At 41.9% G+C, this 22,678-nt stretch overlaps 2 protein-coding genes and 1 pseudogene across 2 annotated transcripts; 2 read left to right on the top strand and 1 right to left on the bottom strand.

The window, feature by feature from the left end:
- Positions 1 to 7,299: 7,299 nt before the first annotated feature.
- LOC138800013 (olfactory receptor 5AR1-like) lies at positions 7,300 to 8,244 on the top strand. Its single transcript, XM_069981821.1, has one exon. The coding sequence runs from the start codon at positions 7,300 to 7,302 to the stop codon at positions 8,242 to 8,244; it is 945 nt and encodes a 314-aa protein (XP_069837922.1).
- Positions 8,245 to 15,926: 7,682 nt separating this feature from the next.
- On the top strand, positions 15,927 to 16,085 carry LOC138800239 (U2 spliceosomal RNA; annotated as a pseudogene).
- A 1,539-nt stretch (positions 16,086 to 17,624) lies between these two features.
- Positions 17,625 to 18,554, bottom strand: LOC138800012 (olfactory receptor 2G3-like). The gene has a single exon (XM_069981820.1). The coding sequence runs from the start codon at positions 18,552 to 18,554 to the stop codon at positions 17,625 to 17,627; it is 930 nt and encodes a 309-aa protein (XP_069837921.1).
- Between the last annotated feature and the right edge of the window lie 4,124 nt (positions 18,555 to 22,678).

The following is a 22,678-nucleotide window of genomic DNA, read 5'->3' as shown; positions in this document are numbered from 1 at the left end:
GCTACATGGCTGCCTCAGCTCTGCTATGTAGTGCAGTGAGTGAGGCAGGACACAGCTGCAGTCACTGACTGGCTGAGTGGGTAGTTCCTGTGGGGCTGCAATCAGGGTCGGATTAACTTTACCATAGGCCCGGGGCTGTTCACCAAGCCTGGGCCCCCCCACCCCTGTTCACCAAGCCTGGGCCCCCCCACCCCACTGTAACTATGGCAGCATTAGCCTGACGTTCATAGTACAGGATAGATAATGTCATGATGTCCTGATTTGTGCAAAATTGCCATAAAAAAAGTGTGATTTTTTGAAAATCATGGCAGAAGTGTAGCCAGGAGACAGTACACCACTGAAAGTATGTCTTTTTGGGTGGTCATGGGCCCCCCAGCAGCTCAGGGCCCCGGGTGGCCGCCCGAAACGCCCCTATTATAATCCACTACTGGCTGCAATGATTCAGGAGCTGAGACACTGACAGAGAGCTGATAAATCTGGGCCTATGGCTGACCCCTATATCACTATGGCTGAACCCTCTATATCACTATGGCTGACCCCAGAGCCGATTCTGGGGCCGGTGCTGCCTGAGGCAAACCTCAGGCCGCTGCCCCCCTCACTGGCACCCGAACCACCATGACTGACCGCTCTCTATATCACTATGGCTGACCCCTCTCTATATCACTATGGCTACCTGTGTAAGGTTAGGCAATTTGGAACACTGGAGCAGGATCACACCATGTTTATGTTTCCATTTAACATACAGTTTATGTTAAAAAAGAAAAACTGAACACAATAACAGATGGAAAAAACAGGTGCTGCTGTATGTCATCCTGCAGAATCCATTTTTTTAAGCTTACATTATAATTAACTCCTTCCCTCCTCAGCTAATATTCATTTTTTATAGCGCTTACATTTTTTCACCTACAAACCCACATGAGCCCTTATTTTTTGTGACACCAATTGTACTTAGAAATGACAGACTTAAAGCCACTCTGTACCCACAATCTGCCCACCCCAAACCACTTGTACCTTCGGATAGCTGCTTTTAATCCAAGATCTGTCCTGGGGTCCGTTTGGCAGGTGATACAGTTATTGTCCTAAAAGACAACTTTTAAACTTGCAGGCCTGTGCCAAACTCCCGTGGCCAAGTCTGTGCCCAAGCCTTGCACCGCCTCTCCGTCCCTCCTCCCCACCCTCCTCATCATTAGGAATGCCACTGCCAGGATTTTTCCTATTCCTCTGCAGTAAAAACTGCACAGGTGCCTGCAACGATCCAGCCCATGTGCAATATTTACACAACTGATGAATAGGAGAATACCTGCCTTCTTCCTAATGATGAAGGGGGCGAGGGGGAGGGACAGAGAGGTTGTGCCAGCCTAATGCATAGTCACTCTTGGCCACGCCAGTTTGGCAAAGGGCTGCAAGTTTAAAAGTTGTTTTTGAGGAAAATAACTGCATCACTGCAACAGTTTGAACTTTTAATATGGGAAGTTTTTTTCTTATTTATAAACTTTTTTTTTTATAATATGTACTCCCCACAGAGGACTTCTATGAACAATGCACTGATTGTTCATACAGATCAATGCAGTACCTATGTACTGCATTGATCTATGCAATCAGTGATCCAATACTAAGGGCTGCTGAAGCCAATACTAAAGGATTGCCGAGCTGGGATCAGCGTCATTATGGTGCTGAGCCCCAGCCCGGCAAGTAGGAAAGATCGCCACTATACACCAACAAATGCTGTTTTAACTTTATTTAAATCAGTTTTGACAGTGGCATTTAAATGGTTAATTAGCCAGCAGGGCAATCAGGCCGCGTTGTCAGCACTGTTTATTTCCCCCTTAAGACATGATGAAGTAGCTTGATGTTAAAATGGGTTATAGATTCATGCAAAATGGGTTCATAATATGGCTGTATGGCTCTGATATAATCCTGGTGACTTACACACATTTTATCCAGTACTAGTGTAAAACTTTTTTTGAAACTTTTGTTTAAACAAAAAGAAAACTAAGAAAGTTAATTAAACAGTTGGCTCATTGCCAGGAACCATTACATCAGCGTAGAACTTCAGCCAGTATAAAGCATGTAGGGTATAAAAAAGACATACTCTGTAAGGTAGCGGAGACTGCGGACAATGTCATCCCTGTAGTTCATTGTGTAATTATGTGACCACCATTTGAAAAAGACAAAAACACAGGCACAGGTAAGTTTTATAGGAAAAACAACAAACCAGTTATCTTACATTGTATGCTTTATAACTTTAGGGTTTTCTGTGATATTTTATTAAAGGTGTTTTAAAGGATAGGATTTTATGTGGTACAGCTTATATATGTCATTTTAATCTTTTGTATATAATGTCGTTTTAATATTTTGTTGTAGCTCCTACAAAGATTTCCTTTATTTTACCATTTAAGATTTATTTTCATTGACATATACAGTAACTGAACGTGGTTTAAATTTTAATATTGATTCTATAATTTTTTTCTTAATAATAATATTTTTTAGACATATCCTGTTTAGTGGCCATTACATACTGGAGAGGTATGGTGATTTTATTTTTCCTTGAATTACCCTCATTATTTAAGAACTTCATATTAAATAGTAGGCAACTGCATGAACATAAATATCTTAAAGGGATTTCTTATGAATAAAAAAAGTTATTGCATATAACTACTTCACTTTCTGACCATCTTCTACGGCCTTACAGCACAGGTGTCGAACCTGCGGCCCTCCAACTGTTGCAAAACTAAAATTCCTATCATGCTTGGACAGCCAATGCTATGAATGTCCAGGCATGATGGGGATTGTAGTTTTGCATCAGTTGGAGGGTCACAGCTTTGACCCCTGCCAATCCTCAGAATTAAAGGGGTTTTCTGGGCAAAATGTACTGATAAGCAATTTACAGAATAACTTAGCAGTAACTGATCAGCTGGGTGCTAATACCCAGCACCCATATTGATCAGCTGTTAGGTCTTGCACAACACAGTGAATAGAATTTGTCTCTGTTAACTGTGTAGCAGTAGAGATGTGTAACTGCAACTCTGCTGCTATTCACTTGAATGGGAGCTGAGCTGCAGGTGCACATAGCCACCAATACAGAGTGAACAAAGGCAAACTCCATTCACTGTGTAGTGTAGCAGCAAACAGCTGGTTGATGTGTGTGCTGGGTATTAGCACCCAGCTGATCAGTTACTGATGAGTTATCTTGTGGATAATTTATAAGTATATTTTGCCTGGAAAACCCCTTTAAGAATCCACATTCATTAAACATTATAGTTCTCTTTCACAGTTCTTTCTTGCATAGCAGTGCTCCCATCCGACCAACACAAAGCCATGGGGCCATTCCATGCAAACTGAACCTTTTCCTAACACCCGTAACACCTAGTTAAACATTTTTTTTTAACAGCTAATTAAAAAAATGCAATTTAACCACAAAAGTTATAAATATACATTAAGACTCTTAATGTATATTTATAACTTTAGTGTTTAAATTGCAGTTTTACTAGGTTTAACTAGTTGTTACGGGTGTTACGAAAAGGTTCCGTTTGGATGGAATGGCCCCATGGTAGATCATACATGTATGAAATAACGGCATATAACATCAATACGTCACCCCACCTGTCGAATTGATTACTTCAATGATATTAATAGAAGCCTTCTTTTCTGCATATTATGAAAAGTGAAATTCTGTAGTAAGTGTAAAGAGAATGAAAGCATTACATACATAAATCATTTTATAACTCTGGATACCTATCCCACAGCCGTCCATCTGTAACCTGCAACTGAACAGGCACAAAGAATCTTTCTGCCATCTGATTTGATAAAAGTTGGGAAGCTGCAGCCATCTGACGGTGCGTTTATTATTTTGACATTTTTCACATCTCTTCACAGTGTGTAGTAGTATATTGATACAATCAAAATTTATTAAATGTGGAGAAAAGTTTATTTTCCAATGTAACTTTTTAATTCAAAAAGGTCTATTGTAACTGTATAGCACATATATGTTAATGGTCAAGCACGCGGCAGCAGCTAGCGGGTGAGTGCGGGAGGGGCCGCGGGGAGCTGCGGGGGAGCTGCCTGGGTGATCACTAGATCGTCCGGGCAGCCCATAGGATATAGCGACGGTCTGCTGCCGCCGCTCCTGTTCCGCAGAGTGACCGCAGCAGATTGTTGCTGTATGAGTAGTTTGTGTTTCAACATGTTTGAAAGACAAAGGACGCAATGATCAGCCGACATGAACGATGTCGGCTGATCGTTGCCTTCTATTCCACGGGACGATTATCGTCCTGAACGGCCAATATCAGCCAAGTACGGCCGATAATCATTCCGTTGAATAGGGCCTTTTGTGTAGGTGTTTTGTACAGGTAACTACAGAGACGTGTGGCCAAGGCAAGGAGAGACATTCTACACAGGCCAGGAGACTTAGAGCCCTGATTTATTAACATTGGGATCAGATTACAGTAACTTGCCCATAGTACTTAGTAGCATGATCTATAGAAAAATACATTCATGAATTCAATATCTAGTAATAATGAGCTAGGGAAGTTTACTGACCCAAAGCAGTGTTAGGATATACTGTGCCAGAGATAAATGAAGCCTACTGGTATCCATCATGATATATCTGGCTGGCTTAGTATATGCAGTAGTATATAGTTTATATATTGGATTGCATAGCTTACAGCAGGGACGGGGAACCTTCGGCCCTCCAGCTGTGGCAAAACTACAATTCCCATCATGCCTGGACAGTCAAAGCTAAAGCTTTGGCTGTCCAGGCATGATGGGAATTGTAGTTTTGCCACAGCTGGAGGGTCTAAAGTTCCCCATGCCTGGCTTTCAAGGAAAGGCTACGTTCACACAGAGCAAAAGGAGCGGATTACGCAAGGAAATATTTCCGCCTGAAATCAACTGACGCTGAATTCCGAGCAGAATATAAGCAGAATGTAAGCAGAATCCCTGCGTATTCTGCTAGGAAAGTGTTCAGCTCGTAATCAGCTCTTGACAAATTCAGCGCGGAATACTCGAGGAATCCACGCTGAATCCGCATGCATTCAGCGCTGAAATTCAGCGAGTATTTGGCGAGTAAACTAGACTATACCAGAACATATACTAGAATCCTCCTCCCCCCCTTTTCCCCATTTCCGCGCTGATTCAGCGAGTAATTTCCGCTTGTATTACGCTTGTATTCCGCGCTGAATACGCGCGTATTCCGCGCTGAAACAGAAAATCAGAGCCCCATTGATTTGTATAGGCTTCCGCTAGCGGAAGAATGAACATGTTCATTCTTCTGGCGGAAAGCGGATTAGTTCAGTGCGGAAATTCCACTGTGTGAACTGCAGAGCAGAATTTCCATTCAACACAATGAAAATTAGCTCTGCACCTATTTTAACGGCTGAAATTTCAGCGCTGATTCAGCGCAGAAATTCAGCTGCTTTTGCTCAGTGGGAACGAGCCCAAAGACTGTCAGTCGGTAATTTCCAGGACTGCAAAAGGTGATAGTATCCTGATGTCAGCTGCCCAATATAGAATTATCCTATTCAGTAGGACCAAGCAACATTATACCGAGTGCACCAGTGAATATTAGGATATACGGGTATGTTCACACTGAGTAAAACGGAAACAGACGGACATGTCACTTCTTTGAGCGGAGAGCGACGGCAGCGGAGGAGCGCGCACTATCCCATAGATGCTATGACACACTGAGGCAGATGGAATTCCGTGGCAGAGAGATCCGCCACAGAATTCCGCCTATTTTACTCAGTGGGAACATATCCTACAGCCTGAAAACCTATGTATATTGATAAATATTTTGAGCAGTTCTAGCTCAGCATTTCTTTCCTTTTAACGCATAAAAAGTAGATTACATTTTAGACAGTGCCGCTTCTTCATAAAATATATGCCAAAATATATGCTAAGAGGTTAGCTTGTGGATAGCTTTTTGTCATTTCTCAGTCAGTGAATACAATAAAATAAACATTTTAACCCCTTAGTGACTTGTGGATAATAGAAAAAATTTAATTTTTTTTGTTATCTTAAACTTACGCTATTCAGTAAAAATAATAATATACTTTTACAGATTGGGTCATTATGGATGCAGTGATGCATTATGGATGCAGACTATACAGATTTTTTTTATATATAACAATTCATTTTGTATAAGGAAAAATGACATTTTATTATTATTTATTTTTATTATTTTTTTGGGGGGGGGATGTTAGGATGGGTTATTTTAAAGTACATTTTATTGCATATTTTTTTCCTGCCATGCAAATGGATTGGAAGCCAGACCACAGTACTGGACCACCACCGGAGCCTGTTTCATGTTGCTGTCATGATTTTACAGTGGCATGTAACAGGTTAAACTAACCAAAGCAGTGAATCTTTAAAATCATTACAGGGGCATGTAAAGGGTACTGGTGGTGTTATACTTACCCATCAGAAGTCCAGCAGTGTGGCCTGGCTTCCAGTCCATTTCCATGGCAGTCCCGGGTTACAGTGGGAGATCAACTATCATGCTGACAGCTGATCTCTTACAGTGTCAGTGCAAGAGCACGGCAGAGCCTTTTTCCGACCATGAAGTTAAAGGAAATGTTACTCAAAAGAGAGCAGCACTAGTCACAGAAATGCTGAACAGATCATTGTATTACTTACATAATTTTGCTCAGTCGTTCTCCTAATATGCAAGAGAATGGGATTTTTCCTTTTTTTTAATTACTGATTTATTTCCTTATTGTAAAATGAAGAAACTTTTAAAATTAGTCTTTATTAGAAATTTTCGACCATTAGGTTGTTGCATTTTCTGCTTTTCAATTGTTAGACATAACAGCTGGTGGGGGTGAGTTACACACCTGCTCAAATAGTGGACAAAGAGAAAGAAAAACTTTGTGGGAAAACTCACAAACGGCAAAAGGAGAGAAAGAGATAGGGCAAGCACGGTTCAAATGGGATAATCCCATGGGCTGTAGGTGTAGAGAGAAATCTGAGCTTATATAGCAAATGATAGAGGCTGTAAAAGCAAATGAAAGCAAAAAGTGTAATAAAGACAAATAGACAATATTTTTGCACAATAATAAGTAAAAGGTAATGATAAAACAAAATGCTTTTTAGAGGTGTCCACAGCCTGTACTGCATGTTTTGCTTTTTTACTCATATAGGGGGACAATTATCAATAAGTCTTGATAAATGTCACCTATAATGTATGATCCCTACATGAAAGTAGTTATTTTTTAAAACATTAGAAAGAACTACAATTACCTATTAAAGTACTGTATTAAAAATTTGTTTTAGATTTTTATAAAAAGTGTCTGTTTCCTAGAAATGGATATAACCCTAAATGGAACTTTTCTCAACTTCAATGGCACCGATTTCTTTATTAAAGGTTTATCTAATGCCCCTGAGCTTCAATATCTAGGTTTTCTTATATTCCTTTTTACCTATCTTGTCATTATTTTTGGAAATATTAGCATCTTTTTGGTTATTTGCTTGAATTCACACCTTCATTCTCCTATGTATATATTCTTGATGAATCTCTCAGTTATTGATATACTTTATACCTCCAGTATTCTGCCTAAACTTCTAAGTGTGCTCATCACTAAGAATGATACAATCTCATTTTGGGGTTGCATATATCAAATGTACTTCTTTTTAGCTATGGCTTGTGCTGAAGTCCTTTTGTTGGCAGCTATGGCATATGACCGCTATGTAGCCATCTGTCACCCTCTCCATTACGTTACTATAATGAGTGTAAGACAAGCGGCTGGCCTTACCATTACTGCATGGAGTATTGGGTTTTTGGACCCTAGTGGTCATGCTGTACTTATATCAAGACTGTCTTTTTGTGCATCCCGCCTAATCGATCACTTCTTTTGTGATGTTATTCCATTGTTAAAGATCTCCTGCAGTGATACATCTGGGGTGGAGTTGATTAACTACCTGGAAGGATCCCTCATTTTATCATCTGCCTTTGTGCTTACATTAGTGTCATACATATTTATTATTTCCACCATTGTGAAGATAAAATCTGCAGAAGGAAGACGTAAAGCATTCTCTACCTGCTCCTCCCACCTAACCTGTGTCGTCATATTTTATGGGACCATAATCTGTTTGTATATGAGACCTACAACAACCTATACCCCTAAACAAGACAAGTTTATAGCTCTTCTTTATGCCATTCTAGTTCCGGTCCTAAATCCTGTTATTTATAGTTTGAAAAATCAGGAAATAAAAACTGGATTTATAAAATTCAAGAACAAATTGGCTTAAAAAGACGGTTGTGATTTGTGGTCCTGCATGGGTGTGCCAAGTAATAAATAAAATACTAGGACTTTTGTGGCTCTATTTGTTTAATTTAATGACAGGGATCAAAGACATGCAGCCCTATTCCCCACCGGCTCATGTGCTCCGGCAATTTTTTTTTTTTTTTTTTAATATAATAAATGAGAAATGTGAACATGTTTTAAATTTTAAGTACATATGGGTAACGTAAGACAATTGCACAAGTGATCTTTGACAATGCACTGCAATATTTCTATATTGCAGTGTACTGCTGCCTAACTTCTCTCCTAGTACACCCTGTCTTTTAGAAAAAGGAAAATGAGCATTAGAGTAAAGGAAAAAACTTTGAAGCTGATTGCACTGGGTTCTCCTGAAGCCTACTGCAATCCGAAGATATAGCCAGGTGAAGCACGTGGATGCTTCATTCCCTGGCTGTCCATCAGACCCAGTTCATGCGATCCATTATAGTCTACAGAGAAAATCAGTTGGATCACTTGGCTAGCTTGGTGGTGAAGCTTGCTTGCATCACCCGCCCCGATGTTTCCTGATTGCGGTGGGTTTCAGTAGGGAGACTTAGGCCACATTAACACATTCCGTGTCGTCCCGCTCCATCTCGCTCATATTTCCATTATTTATAGGGAACCTTTCACAATAACAGACTAATCTATAGACATCGTGTTAAAAGCAGGAAAAACTGAGCAGGCTAATATTAATCTACTTGTTGATTGAAATAGCTGAACATTCTGTGCTAAGGAGTCCAGTGGATAGTGTCATTCAAAGATAGGACCATCCACTGGACTCCTAAGCATACAAAGATCAGAGATTTCTGTCAAATTACTGGTTATACTGAATATTTTCCCAGAAAGATGGATATAAATATGCTCAGCTCCTTCTGCAGTATAAGGGTGGGTTCACACTACGGAACCACATTTTGCACAATGCTGGGGAAAAATCTCAATTTTTTTCAGTAAGCCCCATGTAAGATAATGTTCATTTGAGAGTCAACAAGTCAACCTTTTTTAGAACGTTTTTTATTCTTTTTCAAACAAATTATACATAAGCATACACACAGAGAAATATTGAATATAAAAGAATAAGTGAAAAAAATAAAAAAAAGAGAAGAGGGAAAAAAGAGGACAACTTCACCTTAAAGCTTTGTTTCCACAACGACTTTTATGCAAAATAACGGCTGTTGTTTTTAAAATAACAGACATTCATGAACATTATTTTTATAGCCGTCATTATCAAACCTAGGACGTTATTTTGCCTAAAAAAGACATCATGGGGGCATAGCTTAACAAAAATAAATGTGGATGTTTGGGTTAGGCTGCAAACTAAAGCTCCAGAACCTAATTAGTTAATAAAAAAGTTGCTGTGATTGGTTTTAACTGCTGTCCCTACTTGGCCAATCTGAGTAGTTATTGGACATTACTCCTAGGCCCTGACTTGGTTGTAATTCTGTGTGACACAAACTGTTGCTGGAAAGGCTACAAGAAATCTCTGCACCTGTCAAGCTGATGCATCTGTGCCAGGTATAACCCTGTTGGCTCTTAGCATGGGAGCCCACTCATTACCATTAACACATTGCCCAACATTAGGAACATTACAGTTAGTGGGAGCAGAGGAATTTATTTAGACTAGTTAGTCTTGGGGTTGCCACTCCTAGAGAGACACTGTCTGCTTAGTGAAGTCTAGATAGCAGTTAAGGCTGAAAAACTACTTTTTGCATCACTGACATATAGGATGGAACTAGTGTCATTTTCAGCATCTATATGTCAGGATTGTGCAGTAACCTGGTGTAAACTGGGCCTGTTTTTACTTTTATGTGCAATACCCGCTTGCTTCTCAGCTACCTGGTAATGCGGGAGTTAAACTGATCACTGGAAGACTTGATTTATGCAGCTGGGTAGGTCTTTAGACTGACTGAAAAAATTGCACAATTATTTAGAAGTATAACAAAGTCCTTTATTTACATATACATAATTTAATTTTTTTTTATTAAAACTAGGGAATTTCATGGGAAATGACACAAATAACACAAGGCCAGAGGGGAAGAAAGATCTCAGTGTGGGACTGCAATTGCAACACTACCATCTGGTGGTCGCCTAAATTATAGCAGATGACAAGTATTTAACCTGCAATGCAGGTGGGCCGGACGGGGGTAAGATCTCAGTGATGGTTTGTTTTTCACTTTTGTGTGGTCACATAGGAATTGAAATTTGTAGGGCCTTACTTGTGGTGCTCTATTCATTACCTGGCTGGCCGCTGAGGGGTTACAAACAGTCTCTCCTCCATTATACTATATCATATTATACTACATCTATGCTGTAACTGCATTGCAGGTTAAATACTTGTCCTCTGCTATAATTTCGGTGACCACCAGATGGTAGTGTTGCAATTGGAACACATAACATTGCAGCACTTATAATTTCTAATTTTATTTTGATTTCCCACACTGAGATCTTTCTCCCCCTCTGGCCTTGTGTTATTTGTGTCATTTCCCATGAAATTCCCTAGTTTTTATAAATTTTTGTAAATTATGTATATGTAAATAAAGGACTTTGTTATACTTCTAAATAATTGTGTAAATTTTTTTCGGTTTTCTATATGGTTTTGTTGCACTGTATGTCGTTTAAGCAGGACTTTCTTTTGGGTTGTCTTTAGACTGACTGGTTTCTCTGCTTATCTGGAACCTGAAAAATTAGAGCGCCGGTCCTATGGAGATCCGAACCGAGCTCTAGGACAGCATAAAAGAAAGCTGAGGCAGTCTCTCAGCGCTGGCTATTAGGTTTCATACCCTGGTCCCAAGCTGCCCCTGTCTATTCCTGTGATCCCAGTCCTAACTTCCTCTGCTTACTCCACTTTGTTACCTGACCTCTGGCTTGACTTTTTAACTATTCGATTGTAACCTGATTTTGTATTTCGTTGCCCGTTTGGTTTTGACCTTGCTTGTTTGACTATGCGCTATTGTGTTTGTTTGCTTTTCTGTTTTGTTCTGTGTGCACGTATCTAGTACAGGGAACATCTCCGTAGTTGTCTATGGCCACTTAGGGCCGTTTGAGGCAAATAGGTAGGAACAGTTGGTGGGTTTAGCATCAGGGCTCACTATCGTGTTTTGTCCCTACCTCACCTGTCCTGACACCACGTTAGAGAAGAAGTTTTGTCATTTAGGAATCTTTTAAGATTTACATCCTGGAGTATCAATTCTAGTCCATTAAGAGGATTGAAGATACATACAGAGAAAAGAGCATGTGGGGAGAAGTAGTACAGGAGCCATATTTCCCATCTAGGATCTTTCACGGCTTCAGGCTATGCATTGAGCAAGGACCTGCATCCTGCAGTGGGCATTGCAGCTTAATTCTATGAGTAATATTTTCTGGCCAAAAGCCACTGGGTTTCAACCAATCTGCAGTGGAGCATATGCAATTTTAAAGACTGATACATACTACCTCACTTTTCATTCTGTGCATATACTTGCTCCAGCCATTACTGGATCTATTGTGTTATAATTATTTTATACTGCGTGTTAATCATAAAAGAACTGTGCTTATTTCATCTATTCCTGTGTCTGGCTCATTTTCTGCACGCCTAACATCAAGGCCCTATCACTAAAAACACCCAACTAGAACAACTAGATAGGGTGTGCCCCATCTGAAATAATTCAATTCACACTATTTGTCCAGCTCCATTTTACTCTGCCAGCCCATAGAGTGGGATACTCTGTGACATTGCTTGAGCCAATCTGAAAACCAACCGTGACGAGCTGTGAAACTACTACAACCAGGTATCCCACTGACTCAATCCCTTGTTGCATTCCTTTGTATACATAAACATCTTGAGGACTGTCCTGCTTTGAGATGATGGCCTTGTGCAAGAGAAACTATGTGTTGCCATGATATGGCTTAAGAGTAGGAGCAATAGTGGGTAGCAGTCTGAAGAATCTTGGCAAGTGGCACAGGTTCAGGGTCAGTGGCCCAAATCATGCACAGGAAGGGGTCAGCACAGCACATAAGAGTCAGGAAGCGCCAACATCAGGTAAACAGACACATCGGATACAGGATAGAAGATCAGGAACAACACACCTCTGCTTTGCTATTGCTCAGGAATAGGCGAGTCTCTCCTGAACCCTAATTTAACCATTTACATATGTAAAGGTGTGATGTCCTACCACGAGTGTTGCAGTATTATACTATTCGCAAAAGTCTGTACTTATTTTGTTATTATGGTGATGAAAGTAGTACTAAAGTTCGCCACTAGATGTTGCTTAATTATGTATATGTATATGGAAGCTGCACAGATAAAGGATTGCAAAGGGTTATTGTTTTCTATGTGTCACCAGAATCTGTAGACCAGTAGGAGTTCAGTTTTCATTTTCCCTATCATCTTCCTCCTTTCTTCTTCTGGACAGTGTGGAGGAAGGACACAAGCTAAATAGTTCTCCACAGTGATCCTAATTGGGAACTGGCCCTCTGCCAGGTCCCCATTCCCCAAAGTTCAGTCCTAGTCAGTACCCCACATGGGAAGGACGCAAGACAGCACGCCTCTCACAACTTCTTCACTAGTAACACTCGAAAGCACTATACACTGTTAAAACCTCTTAGGAGAGGATAAGCCAGAGACAACCTCAACCCATGCCGTGGACAAGAAGAAGTCATAGAGCAGGACAGTATCCACAACAGAGCCAAAGAGCCAGGAACTGATCCAGACAGAGCAAAGTTGCAGTAGCCTATGAACCCTGTCTCGCAGCGCAGGTGTCAGCAGGGAACCCTCAGCATTTCGCTCATCCCTGGTAACAAGGTCTGGGGGCCTGTGTCACCCTCATATGACAGGTCACCCGACGCTGGTGGGCATAAGGTGGTGTAAAGACTAAAGTGAAGGTCAATACACGGGCACAGGTGTTCTTTTTCTTCTGCTTCTTCTTCTTACAAGTATTCTACCTCATCCTCCCATTTCCCGGAAGAGCACAGTACTACATGGGTTGAGACTCTCACGGCATCCTCCTCTCTGCTACTCTGTTTCTTGTAGCAGTTACAATTTAACCAACGTGACAACTTCCTACGCTGCACTTCTACTGCAGATCTGGTTGTTCTATTGTCAAGTGTTTATTGGAAACTTTGCCAACTTTGGGTTTAGAGACTTTATCTATAGGAACCTCATACTGTTAAACCTGTATTACCTGCTGCACATTTACAAATAGTAAACCGGCTCAATTATATCCAAATACTCTGTGATTATTCGCCACCACCGACACAGCACACACCGCAACATTGAGACATTTTCCCCTTTCTGTGGGTGGCAGGTCCTAACATCCGTGAGGGTCACTATACCACTCTGGCCATCCGTGATCCCAATAACCCCAAGGGACCCAGTAGCAACCCAGCAGGACACTGACCACAGGAAAAAAGGGTACAGTCAGCCTTGTAAAATAAAAGTCGGCGTTCCATGACACCTGTGTGCCTTCCAGGCACTGGTGTCACGTGACAACACCCCAAGGTGCGGCTGTATCTTGGCCATCCACCACCAGAGTGGTGTCACAATACAACACCTCACTCACATCTGACTTACATCCCTGAGGAAGCGGGGGTACGGTGGAACGCGTGAGGTGTTTTTGCTGCTCCCACCTGACCAATCCTTTCATCTACTGGACCGCACATGATGATATTGTTTTCAGTAAACTTTTCATTTTCATTATAAGTCACTGCATTACCCATTATTTTTGTAATAGTTTTGGGGATTTTTTCTTGTATTTTACTCATGTTCTGTGTCCGGGGTCAGGTACAGTGTTGGGTCAGGGCAGGGACACCAGCTGGACCAAGGATGACATTTAGGGCTTGTCTCCCTAGGTTGTGTATTGAAAGGCTATTTAAATAAAGATTTTTTTCTTGTTGTGCTACCTTTTTGTGCATATGCTTTTTTTTCATAGTCCTTCTGTGTTTCTTATATGCATTGGTGTAACGCCTGGAGTAGTGGATCCACTGGACCGTCACCAGCGATGGCACTAACCTCACCAGGGAGCGGAGTCTAAGGGGCCGCTGGTTTTCACCAGAGCCCGCCGCAAGGCGGGATGGACTTGCTGCGGCAGGCGACCCCCAGGTCGCTACCCCTGGCTTGGTTGCTGGTGACGGCAGGCGAGGCGTGGCAGGAGCCGTAGGCAGGAGATGATACTGGCAATGGTCTGTAGGTGAGACCGCACGAGACAGGCAGAACACAGGAACTGAAGTATAACGGGGAAGCAGGAACCAGGAACAAGGAGTGGGGACCAGGTAGCGGACAAGGATCAGGAACAAGGACTAGGGACCAGGTAGCGGACAGGGATCAGGAGACAACAGGGAGCTGGGGCAAACGCTATGGGAAGCATGTAGAGGCTCCAACACGAGGGACAGGGCATGCTGGGATTTATAGGGAGTGATTGGGTGCAACTACCAATTAGGGACGGACTGGCCCTTTAAATCTGAGACAGCCGGCGCGCGCGCGCGCCCTAGGAGGCGGGGACGCGCGCGCCGGCCGGCACAGACGGAGACCGGAGCGGGACGAGGTGAGGCGCCCCCCAGGGCCGAACAGACCGCAGCGCCGGGTCCCCGCTTAAAGGGAATCTGTCAGCTCCCGGGCCCTATCTAAGGTGCTGACTGTGTGCTGTAGTTGGCAGTCCCATTGTGAGCATGGTGCCTTTTTGTAATTTGTCCATGCAGCTGGTTATTCCCAATCTCAGGTCTCCTGCTGTAATGAAGTGTCAAAGAGGAGTTGTTTGTGCCACACCTCACTCCTCCTTCCACCTCCCTCTTCTTCCTGAATATTTAATGCTACCCGGCCTCCTGCTCGCTTAGCTGTCACCCAGTGTCTCTGATTGCAGATCAGTCCTCTGTAGGCAGTTTATGCCTTAAAAAAAACACTCAGATATAGTTGAATCTCTGATGCCAAATGTGTAGGAGCTGTGGTCTATGGGTAACTCTCCTGTTTAGAGTCTTGCAAGCAGTCCATTATTTGGTTCAAATCCCCTGATGGCAATGAAGCAGAGGTCTTGTTTTTTTTTTTTAATTATTGTATTATTTTAAGGCTATTTTCACACTCTGTATTTTTGCTCAGTATTGTGGTCAGTAGTTTGCAACCAACACACTGTTGAAATTGAGTGGATGGCCATTATTTAATGGCAAATAACAGCCATTATTTCAAAACAAAGGCCATTGTCTTAAAATAATGGTAATTATTTGCCATTAAATGCACTCAATTTCATATCATAGAGGGGCGGGGGTTTCCTCCCACTAAGGGTGGGTCAGCCCGCCTCCAGTGCTTCTGCCTGGGCCTGGTGGTACAGTCACTTTAAGTTCAGGGAATCTATAAAGTGAGCTGAGAAGCTAAACACGCTTCACAGAAGAAGAATCAGCAGCTGGGTCCTCACATCAACGATCATGCTGCAGCCTGTCATTAACCCCTGTAAGTAAAAAAGGTAAAAAAATAAAAAACTTTTTTAAAAAAATATTACAAAACCTCTCCCCCAATAAAAGTTTCCCCATTTTACAAACAAAACGTAAAAAAAAATTAACATCCATATTTGGTATCATAGTGTACTATGAAAGGAAGAAAACATGCCAGAATTGCAGATTTTGTTGTCACATTAGCTTTCAGAAAAATGTTTTAAAAAAGCAATACAAAATTCAAATGTACACTAATATATCGCTTCTCGGCCTTTTGCCTAAGATCAAGTGTATCTGTATCTGTTCTTATCGGTTATTGAGTGGATTTTTTGAACAGAGAGATGGAAAAAGAGCTTGCTCTGTCCTCTCCAGGCATTGACCTGGTATTGCAGTGCTTCCATGTTCAGTGCACAAAAAAAAATTTACACTAATATGATATTAATAAATACTAGAGATTGTGGGGCAAAAAGTTACACCCCAATTAACCCCATAGATGGAAAAATAGAAGAAAATTTAAAAAAAAAACACTTTTGACACACCACGGAGAGACAAAACAGGCAACAAAAATGTAAATGTCACAGAGACATGTAAAAATTTTCTTTAGTCTGGGTCTAAGTGTTCAGACCTGTACCGATCATGAGAACCAGCCAGGAGAAGACCGTGCTAAGGTACAGGAAACACTCAGACCAGAGCCAATCAAAACTTTTGTCCCTTTGAAACGTCAAAAGTTTTTAAAACAACAGTGACACTTTAAGAGGTTAAAGGGGTTATTAAACGTTAGTAAAAAAAAATTGCCACTTTCTTTCAGAGACAGCACAACCCTTGTCTGCAGTTCAGGTGTAATTTGCAATTAAAGGATAACTCTGGGCTAAATGTACTTTTTAATATGTTATTAAATTACAGAAAGTTAGACAAATTCCTAATGTACACTAATTATGGGAAATGCACATATAGGGCTATTTTCCTCCATTTAGTAGATAAAGCAGGCTTCAATTTCTTTAAGAAGCCATGATGGCACAACTCGTGTGTTTGTACCTGCAGTGTCCAGCAGGGGGCGAAGTATATGTAGAAGTATATGTAAAAACTGTATGTAGTGGAATCAGTGCATTCTCCTTCCAGTCCCGTGCTGCCAGCTGCTTTGTGAGACAATGTCCCCTCTCCCTCCCATCCCGCGCTGCCTGTGCTAACGAGACAGGAGGGAAGGATGGGGGGACATTACAAACACCGGGCAGCACGGCCGAGAAGGATGGGGGGGACATTGCAAACACCGGGCAGAACGGGATGGAGGAAGGGATGGGGGCACATTGCAAACACCAGGCAGAATGGGAGGGGAGGGAGGGATGGGGCGTACATTGCACACATTAAGGATAACAGGATGGGAGGGAGGGATGGGGGCACATTCAAACACCGGGCATAACGGAACAGGTGGGAGGGATGGGGACATTGCAAACACCGGGCATAACGGTACAGGAGGGAGGAATGGGGGACATCGCAAAGCAGCTGGCAGCACGGGACTGGAGGGAGAACACACTGATTCCACTACATATAGTTCCTACATAGACTTTTACATATACTGCGCCCCCTGCTGGACCCTGTAGGTACATACATCAAAGTAGTGACATCCCGGTTTTTTAGAGAAATTGAAGCTTGCCTGATCTACCAAATTGAGGGAAATAGCACTATATGTGCATTTGCCATAATTAGTGTATATTACGAATTTGTCTTGCATTCCTTATGTAATACCATATTAAAAAATACATTTAGCCCAGAGTTATCCTTTAAGCTTTATTCACTTCAATGGAACGGAGTTGCAAAACCACACCCAAACTGGGGACAAGAGTCAGGCTGTCTGTGAAAGCGAGTCGCCATGTTTTTCTAACGTTGGATAACTCCTATAAAACCATCGAATAAACCTAGTCTTGGACTACTGGCTTGTACCAACCATCACTTACAAGGCTAAAAGAATGTTTTCTTCATCTTAACCAGTACAGTTTTAAAATCTTTATTCTTAAGGCTGTATATAATAGGGTTAACCATTGGCACTAGGACAATATGTAGTAGAGAAAAAAACTTATCCTGCTTTGGGGGCAGGCTTGATCTGGGTCTCATGTATAAAGAGATCAATGTCCCATAAAAAAAAGTGACACAGGTCAGATGGGCTGTACAGGTAGAAAAGGCTTTACGTTGTCCTTCATTAGATTTTATCCTTAGAATGGCGGAGATGATAAAAATATATGATACTAAAGTGAAAGAGAATGCTGTAATCCCTAATATTGTTCCTTCAATATAGTTTAACATATTAACAATAGAAGCATCTGAACAAGCGACTAGTAACAATGAGTTAATATCACAGAAAAAATGGTCGATGAGGTTATTTAAGCAGAAAGACATCTTAGATATAAGTGCGGCATGCCCAGTAGGGTCTAAAAACCCAACAAACCATGAAATAAATGACAATCCAGCACATCGTCTTATAGGCATCAGTACAAAGTAATGGAGAGGATGACAAATTGCTACATACTGGTCATATGCCATAGCTGCTAGTAGGATGACCTCCGTACAAGACAAAGACATAAAAATATACATTTGTGTTATACAACCTGCAACTGAGATTGTCTTTGGCTTGGTACACAGTGTAGCCAGTAATTTGGGTAGAGTGTTTGATGTAGAAGCAATGTCGATGACAGAAAAATTTACTAGAAAGACATACATAGGAGTATGAAGATGAGGGGTTTTATATATAAGGACAATGAGAGTCAGGTTCCCGCAGATAATTAGGAAGCAGAGGAATAGAAAGATCCAAAACAATGGCACCTGGAGCTTAGGAATATCAGAGAAGCCCTGGATAATGAAGTCAGAACCATTATATGTATCTTGGTATTTCATTTTAGATGTGGTTTACCGTTTATCTCTAGATCAATTTCCCTGAACCTTAACGTGTGAAAACCTTAGATTGAAGCTTCTTTCTAATAAGTTTCAAAGCAGAAACTGTTTATCATATTAAGCATCTTCTTCAAGAGTCCACTTGGCCCATCAGTCTCCTCGGTTGGACTTTGTTATCCTCCGTTCTTCCTCTTTACTCCTTATAATCCATAGTGAAAGTTGATGCCAAAGGTCAAACTCCAGAGACAATAAAGACTACATTTTATTTCACTGGTGGGATTGTAGAGAAGATTCTCCTCTTACAGTATGTGCACAACTGGAGGTATCACAGGTCATAGGCTAAATACTGTATGTCCTAATGTTTTCTCATTGATGTAACTGAAAGCTTGTGATATTCTCTTATATAATATATGATATGTCAGTGAGAAAACTTTAGCTGTGAAAGGCTACAACAACACAAAGAAAAACTATGTGAAAAACATTTCCTTACAGAATCTACTGAAATCTAAATTAAACTCTAAATTAAATCTAAACTCCCACAATAATTTTTTTTTAGCTTATTTAACACACATTACAAAGTTATATAACTTTGTAATGTGTGTAAATAAGTGGTCTGGTCCCTCCCCCACTTTCCGACCCCTGACCCCCCCGGAAGTTAAATAAAGTATACATACCCAATTACTGTCGACCCTGTCCTCTTCTCCCGGGCGCCATCTTGTGACAATGTCGTCAGAGCCGGGGGGCGGGCCAGGTCTTCTTCCTCCTCAGTGTCTTCAGCAGCCTTTTCATTGGCTGGACCGCATCACATGGCTTCCAGCTTGCTCAGCCCTGATTGGCTGAGCTTGCTGGAAGCCAAGCCACTATGAACTCCAAAGTGAGGGAGATTGCAGGACGCAGGCCGGATGTGACGGAGACGCGGACAGCGGGTGATTTGAGTGGCGATCGTCACCGGAGGGATGGTGAGTATAGAGTGTGTTTGTCTATGTTTTTTTTGTTTTAGTTTTTTTTTGCAGGTCCCGCGGGAGTTTTCCTTTAATAACCCTATCCATGCCAGATTAGGGCTGGGACATCTACCTTGTTTTCCCAAAAATAAGACAGTGTTTTATAATAATTTTTGCTCCCAAAGATGCACTATGACTTATTTTCAGGGGATGTCTTATTTTAAGAATTCACTCTTATTGTTGAACAAAAAAAAATAATTAATATTTATTATATGTAGTTTTATACATATAAGGGAACAAGTATCAAGGGGCAATTTTTTTTTTTTTTGGCGTAAAGGGCCCATTTGCGAATAAATTTTATTTGCAAATGGCCGTTTTGCGAATAAAATATTCGCAAATCGGCACTTTAGGCCCGGTATCGGCACTTTAGGCCCGGTAGGCCACAGAAAGACCTGTCAGTTCACACAGTGAAGCAAGCGGCTCCGGCCGCTTGCTTCACTGTGGGCTATGGGAAGCTCTGATGCGGGCGCGCGCTGATGTGCCCACATCAGAGCTCCGCGGCTGGAAACATCACCCGGCCGGGCTGAGACCGGCTGTTCCGTGACCCGGCCGGGGTCACGTAATGTGAACATAGCCTTAAAGAAACAAAATGCTTTGTTCGCTCGATTGTCGGCTTACCAGCCTGCTGCCTTTAATCTCCGATCTGCTTTGTGACGCCACCAAGCTAACAAAGCATTTTGTTTCTTTAAGGATATGTTCACACTACAGTACGTAAATCTATTGCCGTAGTTCTCGCCGCAGAACTACAGCCGTAGATTTGGGGGGTGGAACATAGCATTATTTGCTATGGGATCCCGGCCGGAGCGTACACACATCGTGTGCGCTCCGGCCGGTTCCCATAAGGCACTGCAAACAACTGACAGGTCCATTATTTGCAGACGGAAATCAATTAATTCCGCCCGCAGAAGGACCTGTCAGTTCACACAGTGAAGCGAGCGGCTCTGGCCGCTTGCTTCACTCTATGCTATGGGAAGCTCTGATGCGGGCGCGCGCTGATGCGCCCGCATCAGAGCTCCACGGAGGAAGGATCATCCGGCCGGTACTTAAGTACCGGCCGTGATGATCCGGGCTGAGACTGGCCGTTCCATGACCCGGCCGGAGTCACGGAACGGCCGGTCAAATACGTAGTGTGAACATAGCCTAAAACTGTAAATTTGCTCATCTCTAGTTACAATGTCATATTTTTATTTTACAAGTTAGATTTTAATGCTACTGGAAATGTTCTGTGTAATTGTTGTAATCATTAGGGAACATTCACCAGGGCTGGGTTTCAGCTGCAGGTTTTTGATGCTTCGTATTCTGTCTTTTCTTATGATTTAAACCCCCCCCTCCCTTAAAAGAAGAAGTGAAGCCCAAAACCCGCCTCCTTCACTGAGTGGCTGAGCGGACCTGAGCCGTCACGTCTCGGGCCCGCGTCAAACACCCGGAAGCGGCCGGGAACCGGGCACCGGAGCAACGCGATGCAGGACCCGCCGCTGGAACCGGGGAGGTGAGTGGACGTCTTTTCTTTCAGCCACCTCCTCCCCGGCCATATGAAAAAATAGCCCCCACGCTGGACAACCCCTTTAAGATTTCTCCTCTTTTCAAATCCATTCCTGGATTTGGCGTTGGTGTAATAGGGACCTAAGACTCCAGTGGGCGGTTTCACTCAATGGACTGGACTCTTCAGCATGGAAACATCAGATATTTCAATCAAAAAATTCAAAGTTATACTGAATCATTTCCCGTAAAGATATACAGTACATCAATCCGCTCCGCTCCTTCTGCTCTATAACATGATGCCGCTAGCTTTGGAAGCATTTTCATATTGATGATACACATTTCAGCATAGTAACTACATACCTGTGTGTATTCTTTGATCAGGCAAATCAGTAATGGATCAATAACACAGTCAGTGACGTTCTACAGTAGCAGGAAGCTGCCTCTTATAATGGAAAGCTCAGCTCTTTTATATTCTGCTTTAAAAAACTTTCATCCCTGATGGCAAACAAGTTTGAAAACTAAATAAGAGTTTTGGGAATAAAAAACTAAAGTTAAGTTACATAGAGTTGTTAGATAAAAGTTGCGAGAAGAAAATGACAAAAGAAAACACTGTGACTTTGAACTTGTGACTGAATGATAAAGTCCGAGTTTCAGCAACTACACCCAACTTGCTTAACAACAAAAAAATGCCAAATTAAAAAAAATGCCATTTATGACTGTTTCCACACAGGATTTTTGCTCAGTATTTTGCAACCAAAACCAGGAGAGGACTGAAAACACAGAAAGGCTATGTTCACACACTGTAGAAAATTAGCGGATGGCTGTTATTTGAAGGCAAATAACAGCTATTATTTCAAAACAATGGGCGTTATTTGCTATTAAATGACGGCCATTCACTCAATTTCAACAGTGTGTGAACATAGCCTTTCTGTGTTTTCAATCCACTCCTGGTTTTGGTTTTAACTCCTAGGCGACCCTGGGCGTACCCGTACGTCCAGGGCCGCCTCCATTTGTTCAGGGCCGCCTCTATGTGTTCAGAGCAGGGCCGCGCGGCAGCTATTAGCAGGCATGGTCTGATCGCCGTGCCCGCTAATACAGTAATCGGATGCAACTGTCAAAGTTGACAGCTTCATCCGATTACTTGATGCAGACGTTGTCCCGGAGGAGCGATCCACACATCTTACCCCGTCCGATCCCAGCTCGGCACTCAATTATTTCCGGCTGCAGCAGCCGGAAGCAATGTGTCTAACTCATCGATCTATGCTGCATATCAATGCAGCATAGATCTCAATGAGAGATCAGAGTACTTATACTAGAAGTCCCCCAGGGGGGCTTCTAGTATAAGTGTAAAAGTAAAAATAAAAGTGTTGTTTTTAATAAAAAGCCCCCTCTCCTAATAAAAGTTTGAATCACCCCCCTTTTCCCATGTTATAAATAAAAATAAATAAACAAACATGTTTGGTATCGCCGCGTGCGTAATCGCCCAAACTATTAATTTATCACATTCCTGATCTCGCACGGTAAATGGCGTAAGCGCAAAAATATCCCAAAGTGCAAAATTGCGCATTTTTGTTCGCATTAATTCCAGAAAAATTGTAATAAAAAGCGATCAAAAAGTTTCTTTTGAACAATCAGGGTACCAAT

This window comes from Dendropsophus ebraccatus, chromosome 8 (assembly GCF_027789765.1).
Source record: "Dendropsophus ebraccatus isolate aDenEbr1 chromosome 8, aDenEbr1.pat, whole genome shotgun sequence".
In the NCBI taxonomy this organism is placed as follows: domain Eukaryota; kingdom Metazoa; phylum Chordata; class Amphibia; order Anura; family Hylidae; genus Dendropsophus; species Dendropsophus ebraccatus.
The sequence above is the reverse complement of the archived record's forward strand: the minus strand, read 5'-3'. Positions and strand labels throughout refer to the sequence as shown.

Coding starts and splice junctions, on each gene's coding strand:
- LOC138800013 (XM_069981821.1), top strand. CDS start 7,300: ATGGATATAACCCTAAATGGAACTTTTCTCAACTTCAATGGCACCGAT.
- LOC138800012 (XM_069981820.1), bottom strand. CDS start 18,554: ATGAAATACCAAGATACATATAATGGTTCTGACTTCATTATCCAGGGC.